General features: G+C 39.0%; 1 protein-coding gene across 1 annotated transcript in view; it reads left to right on the plus strand.

Moving 5' to 3' along the window:
- The window catches only part of LOC124777349 (odorant receptor Or2-like), a 43,044-nt gene extending 31,558 nt beyond the window's left edge, over window positions 1-11,486 (plus strand). The window contains exon 5 of the mRNA XM_047252723.1: window positions 11,357-11,486. Within this exon, the coding sequence (XP_047108679.1) occupies window positions 11,357-11,416 (60 nt within the window). The 3' untranslated portion in view covers window positions 11,417-11,486. The remainder of the gene's footprint in view (window positions 1-11,356) is intronic.
- The last annotated feature ends 614 nt before the right edge of the window (window positions 11,487-12,100 follow it).

Here is a 12,100-nt window from a genome sequence, read left to right on the forward strand (position 1 = left end):
GGGTTGGAGGTTTCCTGAGGCGTATGGTGTGGGGGAGGTGGTGGAGAGGGACAATAGGTTAAGGACCTGTCAATCAAAAGGAAGGATCCTTTTAGCAGAACAATAGGCTGATGATCTGTCAATCAAAGGAGAACAGTAGGTATGCCCCTGAGTGCATACCAGAACTAACAAAATGCACCAGCACCCATATTGCCTACTACTCCACAAACCACTTCGCTGTTATAATATTCTTAGTGTTTTTGTATGCAGAAGTATCTCATTTTAAATTCTGAGAATGCTGCAAATTAGTAGAGGAGCAAGAAGCAATACAGAATTACATAAAGGCACTGCATATATGTAACGAATATTTTTCAACATAATCACCATTGCAACTGACACATTTTTTGTAATTGTGTACCAACTTCCCCACTCCCACTGCAAAAACACCGCTGCTGTCTATCTTGACATAGCAGTCACAGTGTCCAGCAGCTTCTCATTTGTGGCACAGTTAACACATACAGCCATGACACAGATTCACATTAATGTTTTACACTATAACAGCAGTACATCAAGTGGTCAGCAGGCTATACTGTTACAGTAGTGCAGCAAGTGGTCAGTGAGCTGAGCTGTGCCACAAGTGTGTGAAACTGCCAGTACACTAACTACGCTGTGAAGCAATTTACCAAGCAACCCATAAATTCCACAGTGACAGCAACGTATCAAGCAGCGAGTAAGCAACACATTGACAGCAAGGTGCCACGCAGCCTGTAAGCTAGGTTATAACAGCAGTGCACCAAGCACCCAGTAAGCTATACTGTGAGAGCAGGGCAACAAGTAGCCAGTAAGCTACAATGGCAGGAGTGCACCAAACAGACAGTAACCTGCATTGTGACAGCAGTGTGCCAGGTAGCCAACTGCTACACTGTGATAGCAGTGGATCAAGCAGCCAGCAAGTTATACTGTGACAATAGTGCACCAACTTGCCAGTAAGCTATGGTGTGACAGCATGCACTAACCAGCCAATAAGCTGTACTGTGGAAGCAGTTCAGCAAACAGCCAGTGAGCTACACTGTGGCAGCAGTGCACCAAGCAGCCACTAAGCTACATTATGACATCAGTATTACAGGCTGCATTGTGACAGCGATGGGCCAAGAGGCCAGTAAGCCACTCTGTGACAGCAATACACCAGGTAGCCATTAATTTATGCTGCAAACAACAGCTTGCCAAACAAACAATAAGCTACACTGTAGCAGCATTATACTAAGCAGGCAGAAAGCTATATTGTGACAGTGGTGGGCCACATAAACAGTAAGCTACACTGTGACAGCAGTGAGCCAGGTAGCCAGTAAGCTACACTAACAGAAGTACACCAAGTGGTCTGTAAGTTTCGTTGTGACAGAGTACACCAAATTGTCAGTAAGCTACACTGTCACAGTGGGTCGCCAAGTAGCTTGTAAGCTACACTGTCACTCTTGTGCACCAAGCAGACAGTAAGCTTCACTTTGACAGTGGTGTGCCAGGCATTCAGAAAACTACGCTATGACAGTGGTACATCAAGTGTCCAGTAAGCCATGTTGTGACAGTGAACTTCCAAGTAGCCAGTAAACTTTACTGTGACATTGGGTCGCCAAGTAGCCAGTGTGCAACACTGCAACAACAGTGCTCCAAGTAACAATTAAACTATACCGTGACAGCAGTGTATCAAGTCTCCAACAAGCTACATGGTGACAGCAGTGCACCAAGTAGCCAGTAAGTTACACAGTCACTTCAATGAGCCAAGTACCCAGTAAGCCACTGTCACAATGGTGCACTTAGCAGACAGTGAGCTGTACTGTCACAGTAGTGAGCCAAGTCCCAGCAGTCTACACTGTGACAATAATGCTCTGACCAGCCATGAGCTACACTGTGACAACAGTGTGTGAAGCATCCAGTAAACTACCCTGTGACAGTGGTCCACCAAGTAGCCAACAATTTATACTGTTATAACAGTGAGTCAAGTAGCCAACAAGCTACACTGTGACAATGGAGCACTTAGCAGACAGAAAGCTATACTGTGGCAGAGGTGCACCACGATATCCAGCAGTCTACACTATGACAATAATGCACTAAGCATCCTTTAAGTTGTGCTATAATAGAGATGCGCGAACCAGATTGTAAACTTCCCTGTGACTGATGTCCAGCAAGCAGCAATAAGCAGCAATATGACAGCAGTGTGCCAGGCTGCCAGTAAGCTTCTCTGTGATGGGAATTTGCCAAGTAACCAGTAAACTACATTAAGACAGTAGTGCATTAAGTAGCCAGTATACTATACTGTGACAGCTGTGCACCAAGCAACCAGTAGGTTTTCCGCTGACAATGGTGCACAAAGCTGATGGTGAGCAACACTGTGCCAGTAGTCTGCCAGGTAGCCAGGAAGCTATATATGATAGCAATCTGTGGAGCAGCTATTAAGCTATACCATGAAATCAGTGCACCAACTAGACATAAGCTACATTGTGCATCAACTATCCAGTAAGTTATAGTGTAACAGCAGTGTGCCAAGTAGTCAGTGGGCTAAATTTTGACAGCTGTTCACCAAGCAGACAGTAAGCTGCACCCTGACAATAGTGTGCCAAATAGCCAGTAAGCTATGCTGTGACATCAGTATGTCAAGTAACCAGTAAGCTAGTCAGTAACAGTGATGTGCTAAACAACCTGTAAGTCACACTGTGACTGCAGTGCGCCATGTAGCCAGTAAGCTACTCTGCTAAATATAATGATTTATGTGACTAATATCACTTATATTGTTTTGTGATAAGGGGTAATGGTATTTACGGAATGGAGCGTTTTCTGTGTAATATTCTGCAGTGGTAACAAGAACACACATTTGCAGGGTTGCCACAATTGCAACAATGGAAAAGGGACAAATACCTATAAATAAGGTTCTTGGATATGTTAAACAGTTGTCAAAAATGTGTCAGAAATTTAAAAAGGTTTGATATTCAACAATTGAGTTAATGCTTATTCATCATTTATTAGAATAATTTAAGTAAATCATCTTTAAAGTAACTTTAAAGTGTCTGTTATTTACCTCAAGTTGGCAGCCATCACTTTACAAATTCCTCCAAGAGTATTTTATGCCAGATTTAGCTCATTTGAAGAGTGTAACGTCATTGTAACCACATTATAGAATCCTTTGCATGACATATTATTATTAATGCTAATCAGAACCTCACTCTTAATCAGAGAAGCTGAACATCTGTTTCTTCTATTTGTCTACTTATTCACCATGAGATATAATAAACATTCAGTAGGTGCATTGGAACATGGAAAAATCGCAATAAAGGGCACTATCTTTTTGAACTGTTTCACGTTAGCTGTGCCATGTTGCTTTACATTAACAGTCGATTTTTCTACCAGACTTTGTTCACGTCCATAAATTCCATGTAAATCACCTTTACAGATGCAAATGTCTTCATATAATTCTTCCATATTGGTGTCATTTGTCAGATGAAGCTTCTCTAGTACTTGTTACAACTCACAGAACTGTATTTTCCTCTCCATGTTCATTATTTGTAGGCTTTTGGCAACATTATTTTCATAAAAATTTGTGGGATTTTAACTTTTTCACTTTTATTTCGGTCAGACCCTAGGAAATGTTTCAAATTATTTCTAACTGAAAATTTTTAAAAAAATTGTCTTCTCTGCTCTGTTCTAATTTTAGAATTGATGCTGAAATGCACATAAAGACTTTTTAACAATAAAGGTATTATCTTTTTCCAATTACTTGATACATTTTACAACAATTATTGCTGAAGAACAACAGCATTGTTTGTATCATCTTCAGGATCAAAATATTGCTACAGTGCTTTGGGACAATCCTCCCTTACTGAGTACAAATAACTTTTAATAGCAAGCCAGTTATGAGAAAGATAGTCTATCAACTGCAGCATCCAAAGAAAGGTAGCTTGTTGATGCATAGATTAGAATCTCTCTCCATTTAACATTCATAAATTCGAAACCCCTTTGTAAATCTTCTCTTCTCTTTGCAGACGCAGAGAAATGGCCACACACATTCATACTCAGACATTCCACATCAACATCTAGACAGTCATTATCATGTTTTGTTGTATTATGCACAATATGTACACAACAGTTAGATGCCAATTTTTTCATTTGTAGATTCAACTACTGGTAGCTTAAAGACAGGTGTATGACTGCCATAATTTAAATTAGTATTGTTGGCAGAGTATGAAACCATCTTAGACATTCTTTAAGCACTCTGACTAATTATGTTAGCGACATTTTCAGGAATAATATTATCACATTCATTTGCAGTTTCGTAGAAGTCAAGTAATTTGTTTTCCATCCGATATTCCACTGTGAAGTATGTTAAACATAACCGAAACATATCTCTATTATCTTGACAACACATGCAATCGATAAGTACAGATCTTCATGGTGGAGTACTTTCACAATATCTGCAGTACCGTACATCTGGGGGCTAGTACATTCATAATCAGGTGCTTTGGTTCAGCACATGAAACTTATTTTACTATTTTCGAAGCGTAAAATATATCAGACATTAACTTATTGGAACAACCCATGCTCGAATAGCTCGGATTATGTGAAACACAAGGGCAAATTCTGCAGCAGAAATAAGATTACTTTCAGGTGATTCAGTTTGTGATAAAGATGGACTGTTTCTTTAGACTAAAGTTATGAACACGTGTTGAATTTGAGTCCCTCACTCCTTGCTTGCTGCTTCGAATCTGATTCACCTCCTTCAGAGAGACCCATAATTCTATTTCATACTATGCATGTCGCTTTGAACTCATTACCATGTGCTGATTTCCCAAGTACCATATAAGTTGCCTTCCAAGATATTTGATAACAAGTCATTTGTTTGCACTTCTTCCTTATTTTTGGTGAAACTGAAAAAGTGTCATTTTCGTCATAGTCACGTACATTAAATATGCGACAAACAATATTCAACCGGATAAAATCTTCTCGGTTTTCAAGCCGCATCAATTCCAATAAAATTCTCGAGCTTTCGGTGGCTAGCTCTGCAATCGTCATCAGGAGTAAAACTACTGACTGCCAGGGCTGTCACTATTTTCCGGTTATACAGTTACGATTACAACCGCTGGCGACCAGTCAGAGAAGAGCAGAAACGACGCATGCGCGAAAGGCGAGTTGGACAAGTCCAGCCCACTACGAGACCGAGTGACGTCGGGTGGCGCGAGGAGCCGGCGCCACGTTCGAAACTGCCGTTCCTGCCTCCCTACAAGCATCTGCCTTTGCTTCTTGTAGCCCTGAGCTCTGTTGAAATTGCTGCTGTTTATTCTAACTTCAGCCGCCTCTCTTATAGCAGAGTCCCAGAATGTTGATGCATGAGCCAAGAGTCTTGTGTTTTCATACTGTACCGACTTGTCGAGCTCCCTTTGTTTACTATGTCTCTTGCTTTGAGGTTCGCCGATGACATTGTAATTCTGTCAGAGACAGCGACTTGGAAGAGCAGTTGAACGGAATGGACAGTGCCTTGAAAGGAGGATATAAGATGAACATGAACAAAAGCAAAACAAGGATAATGCAATGTAGTCTAATTAAGTCGGGTGATGCTGAGGGAATTAGATTAGGAAATGAGACACTGAAAGTAGTAAAGGAGTTTTGCTATTTGGGGATCAAAATAACTGATGATGGTCGAAATAGAGAGGATAAAAAATGTAGGCTGGCAATGCCAAGGAAAGCGTTTCTGAAGAAGAGAAATTTGTTAACATCTAGTATTGATTTAAGTGTCAGGAAGTCATTTCTGAAAGTATTCGTATGGAGTGTAGCCATGTGTGGAAGTGAAACATGGACGATAAATAGTTTGGACAAGAAGAGAATAGAAGCTTTCGAAATGTGGTGCTACAGAAGAATGCTGAAGATTATATGGGTAGATCACATAACTAATGAGGAAGTATTGAATAGGATTGGGGAGAAGAGAAGTTTGTGGCACAACTTGACCAGAAGAAGGGATCGGTTGGTAGGACATGTTCTGAGGCATCAAGGGATCACCAATTTAGTATTGGAGGGCAGCGTGGAGGGTAAAAATCGTAGAGGGAGACCAAGAGATGAATACACTAAGCAGATTCAGAAGGATGTAGGTTGCAGTAGGTACTGGGAGATGAAAAAGCTTGCAAGGGTAGAGTAGCATGGAGAGCTGCATCAAACCAGTCTCAGGACTGAAGACCACAACAACAACAACAACAACAACAATTGTGCTAGGTACAACGCACTGCAACTGTAACAATCTGGCCTGTATAGACGCTGTCGCAATCTCGCAAGGGACGCAATACAAACCGCGCACATGAAGAGCTGTGTCGTCTTTAACAGGGGGCAACATATCTCGTATCTTGGGGGCGGGTCAGAACACTGGTCTCAATCCATGTCTCTGCAGCACACGTCCTAACTTGCTGCTCGTTTCCCCACAGTATGGCAGGAAAGCCACCGGCTTGGCTTCTTCTGCCAATTAACAACGTGTCCTTCTTTAGTGACACCTGAAAGCATTTGCAATTTCCCTTTTGCTGTAGCCGTTTTCCCTGTTTAACCACAAACACTACACAGAAATAGTTTTCTTTTGTACCAGAAGTTTAGAGATCCGACTATAGAGTTTGCAATAGTTTTAAACAGAATACAATGGTTTGTCAGTTGACAGTACCACCACTTTTATAGAAACCTTGGGTTCATCTAATTTTACTGGACAAAAACAAATAAAGTGAGACATAAATTTCTGGCCTAAAATATGAGACATCCTGTAAATAATGGGATGGGTTTAAAGCGCACACATTTGTTTTTCTTTAAGTTTCCTGAAAGGTATGAATATCACATTACATAATTAGATAGCTGAAAATCTCTTGTAATTTGTAGACCTTTAGCGATGATTAACATTTATTTTTAGGAGCATAAAATAGGTGGTATATTGTGAAGGACAAGACTGTCCTTTCACTTTATGAACACCATCACATATTTCACTGAAGAGAAAATTGCCATACAACTGTGATAATAAAATGTCAAATGGAATATAAATGAACACATAGAATAAGCTAATTCCAGAATTTTTACTAAATCAGAGCTAGAAACATCAGATCCACCAACACTGGAAAATTAAACAGACAACTTTTAAATGAAAGTATCTGAATTAAAATTATTCATGTGTTGCAAAATCAATTGATGTGAAATAGAGGGGAAACTATCAACCTTGTGCTAAATTACTATGTGGCAAGGAAAGTGCCTATCATAATAAGAATGGATATCCATTCAAAAATCACAGAAAACGAACTAGTCAAGAGAAGCAAATTTTAAAAATATTGGATCCAGGTTCTTAAAAAAACGCTCTAGCTTTTTGTTAAGGCAGATCTGGGTATCATCGAAAAAAAAAGCGCAGAACGAAATAAAAAATCCAAAATGAGTTCGAAAATATTTCTTCTGGAATACGTTGTTGCTTACGTCATTATGCTTATGTGTTTTGACTTGCTGCATTTACTTTAGAGTCATTTACGCCTCTTGATATTTTAATAACGCATTAAATGCAATCATCTGATAACTGTTTCATAAATTACGCAGGAAAGTCACAAAACATTATTCCTACAGCAATGACTTTCATAAATGGCTGACATTTTCACCACTTAGGGCACTAAGTGTACAGCTATACGGCGGCAACAATGTTAACAACAGTGAGTGTGTCAAATGTGTTATGCTAGACTACATTTGAGGTCACCTGTCACTGGCCTAGCTGTTCCTTAAATACCTGAGATAAGTCTGATCGCCGAAATATTGTGCCCGTTGGACACTATGAACCGGCAGTATACCCATGGACTGTTCGAGCAACATATGCATAAGTTATACTCATGGTATAAGAGCCATACATCACCATAGCTCTGAGGGATGAAGTAGTGAAGGCAGCAGAGGATCAAGTAGGTAAAAAGACGAGGGCTAGTAGAAATCTGTGGGTAACAGAAGAAATATTGAATTTAATTGATGAAAGGAGAAAATATAAAAATGCAGTAAATGAATCAGGCAAAAAGGAATACCAACGTCTCAAAAATCAGATCGACAGGAAGTGCAAAATGACTAAGCAGTGATGGCTAGAGAATAAATGTAAGGATGTAGAGGCTTGTCTCACTAGGGGTAAGATAGATACGGCCTAAAGGAAAATTAAAGAGACCTTTGGAGAGAAGAGAACCACTTGTATGAATATCAAGAGCTCAGATGGCAACCCAGTTCTAAGCAAAGAAGGGAAGGCAGAAAGGTGGAAGGAGTACATAGAGGGTTTATACAAGGGCGATGTACTTGAGGACAATATTATGGAAATGGAAGAGGATGTAGATGAAGATGAAATAGGAGATAAGATACTGCGTGAAGAGTTTGACAGAGCACTGAAAGACCTGAGTCGAAACAAGGCCCCGGGAGTAGACAACATTCCATTAGAACTACTGACGGCCTTGGGAGAGCCAGTCATGACAAAACTCTACCATCTGGTGAGCAAGATGTATGAGACAGGCGAAATACCCACAGACTTCAAGAAGAATATAATAATTCCAATCCCAAAGAAAGCAGGTGTTGCCAGATGTGAAAATTACCGAACTATCAGTTTAATAAGTCACAGCTGCAAAATACTAACGCGAATTCTTTACAGGCGAATGGAAAAACTGGTAGATGCCGACCTTGGGGAAGATCAGTTAGGATTCCCTAGAAATGTTGGAACACGTGCGGCAATACTGACCCTACGACATATCTTAGAAGCTAGATTAAGGAAGGGCAAACCTACGTTTCTAGCATTTGTAGACTTAGAGAAAGCTTTTGACAATGTTGACTGGAATACTCTCTTTCAAATTCTGAAGGTGCCGGGGTAAAATACAGGGAGCGAAAGGCTATTTACAATTTGTACAGAAACCAGATGGCAGTTATAAGAGTAGAGGGACATGAAAGGGAAGCAGTGGTTGGGAATGGAGTGAGACAGGGTTGTAGTCCCTCCCCGATGCTATTCAATCTGTATATTGAGCAAGCAGTGAAGGAAACAAAAGTAAATTCGGAGTAGGTATTAAAATCCATGGAGAAGAAATAACGACTTTGAGGTTTGCCGATAACATTGTAATTCTGTCAGAGACAGCAAAGGACTTGGAAGAGCAGTCGAACGGAATGGATAGTGTCTTGAAAGTAGGATATAAGATTAACATCAACAAAAGCAAAACGAGGATGATGGAATGTAGTCGAATTAAGTCGGGTGATGCTGAGGGAAGTAGATTAGGAAATAAGACACTTAAAGTAGTAAAGGAGTTTTGCTATTTGGGGAGTAAAATAACTGATGACAGTCGAAGTAGAGAGGATATAAAATGTAGACTGGCAATGGCAAGGAAAGCGTTTCTGAAGAAGACAAATTTGTTAACATCGAGTATAGATTTAAGTGTCAGGAAGTCATATCTGAAAGTATTTGTATGGAGTGTAGCCATGTATGGAAGTGAAACATGGATGGTAAATAGTTTGGACAAGAAGAGAATAGAAGCTTTCGAAATGTGGTGCTACAGAAGAATGCTGAAGATTAGATGGGTAGATCACATAACTAATGAGGAAGTATTGAATAGGATTGGGGAGAAGAGAACTTTGTGGCACAACTTGACTAGAAGAAGGGATCGGTTGGTAGGACATGTTCTGAGGCATCAAGGGATCATCAATTTAGTACTGGAGGGCAGCGTGGAGGGTAAAAATCGTAGAGGGAGACCAAGAGATGAATACACTAAGCAGATTCAGAAGGATGTAGGTTGCGGTAGGTACTGGGAGATGAAGAAGCTTGCACAGGATAGAGTAGCATGGAAAACTGCATAAAACCAGTCTCAGGACTGAAGACCACAACAACAACAACAACATCACCACATACACAAAAATTATTGAAAGAAACAAAAACAGAATAACATCATGTGAAACTATAGCTCATCAAAATGAAAGGGAAACTGAAACAAAAACATAAACAACATTAGCAATAAAAAAGATAGTATTTTGTATAAAAAATGTGGTGTGACTATTAAGTTTATGGACTGATATGTTGTAGGTGCCATAGTAACACTGCCATGTTGGAAACAGTGATTGTGCTCCCTCTCTGCCAAAAAATAAAAAAACTAATTGTTTCAGCCACTCAGTCAACTTCATACTGGATGTATATTTGTTTTTATACATGTGTAATCTGTTATTTTTGTAGAAAGCTGTAGTAATTTTGATGACCAGAGAGCTGTAGTGAACATTGTAGTGAAAGTGAATAAAATGAATTCATTAATTTTTGAAAAAATGAAACAAGTTTACAGAATGCCTTGTGAAAAGGATAGTTCTCCATGCACATCCAAATGCTCAGTGAAGACTGAAGTTCAGAGTTGGATGAAGAGTGTGCAGAAGGTTCTATCATTGTACATAAAGATATCTATGTCCAGAAGCTTAAACAAGCCCTCAACCCAGATTGATGGTGAACGATGATGTTGATAATAATCGAGAGACTGCACATCTCATTCTCACACAAGAGTTGATAATTATAACACAATGAGTGATGACTGTTTACAAGAAATGATGAGCTGAACATTAGGAAAGTCACTTGGGTGTTTGTGGAGACTGGTCAGGGAAAACAAACTTCTTTTCATACCTGATTATAGATAGTGCACTAAACACAAATATGACCCTGAGATGAAGAGATAAGACATACAGTGGGAAGAAAAGATGAGCTAATGAGAAAAACGACGAACTGTCAGTGTCAAACAACAATGCTGATAGCTTTTCGACACATTCTAATTGTACATCAAGAACTGGTTCCTTGTGCTGAGACAGTCGAGTACAGTTTATCTGCAGGTACTGAATTTCTTTGGTGAAAGGGGGGCAATTTTTGCAAGAAGCAGGCGCCTAAACACAACACCACATGCACTTATAAGATCATTACTGTCAAGCAAAGGTAAGTGGAGAACTTCCCTGATGACGAAACGAATGTAATACAACTCTTAAACTTTTGTGTGTTGAAAGACTCCAGTCTCTGTGTTAAAAATGGCTATCTCATCCACTCATCCTTTTATACTGTAGTGATTAAACTACTGCATTTTTCCTGCTGTGCTGTTGTAGACTTATTGTGTAATTTCTCATGCACATTGTTAGATTTGGACTGACAGATACCATGATCTTAATGTTGTGTGTGTGTGTGTGTGTGTGTGTGTGTGTGTGTGTGTGTTGTGCATACAATAAATCTGCACACGATTTACATGTGCATCATATATGTTATGTTAGGTAATATTGTAAGCACTGTTGCCTCTTTATAGGTTATAATATTTATTATTTGTTAATCTATAACATGTTATAATAATAATATGAAATTCATTATTTTCAGATTCTAAATGGATCCTACAGATTATTTAATTTACTGTATCAGACCAATCTAGAAAATTAAGAAATTGTCCTCTGAAATGTGGATAACTGTCTCATATTATTTCAGAGACCAGCATGTTTCTTGAGTTTCAGCAAGCTCTTAACACAAAATAGTCTAAAGCTTTGATGTAGAAAAGTACAACACAGCTTTTTGAGCGTAGTAGACAAATGTTTGGCAAAATTAAAGAGCATCAGTTTAGTTGCTTCAGTCTGGTTATAAAGTCTCTTGTGTCTCTGCTATTGCAATCATTGTGTCTCTATAACCAAAATACTTTTTTCAGTTAACATTATATGTACAGTTGATGTATACAATATATTACTACACTGGACCTCTGTACATCACTTAATTGCAAATGTTTCACTGTCTATTATGAGCTCCTGTAGTGCTACACATATACCTTACTAAATGACTAATTGAATAAAGCAATCTCACATCTCTACATTGTCAAATTTTCTCTTAAACTATCACATTATGAAATATTCGTATTTTTTTATTTTTTACAGACACTGTCATATCATGACCAGTTCTTGAAGTTCGCCCTTAAACTCATATGTGTTGGTATTCCTAAATAAATTATTTCACTGCCAGAAATATTCCACAATTCCTTATTTTTATATCAAATATGGTTGTATAAAACTAATTTATATGTGTTAGATAAAAAGCTTTCGTTGCATTTTGGGAACAGGGTCATAACAGTATTATTAT

This window comes from Schistocerca piceifrons, chromosome 1 (genome assembly GCF_021461385.2).
Source record: "Schistocerca piceifrons isolate TAMUIC-IGC-003096 chromosome 1, iqSchPice1.1, whole genome shotgun sequence".
Classification (NCBI taxonomy): Eukaryota; Metazoa; Arthropoda; class Insecta; order Orthoptera; family Acrididae; genus Schistocerca; species Schistocerca piceifrons.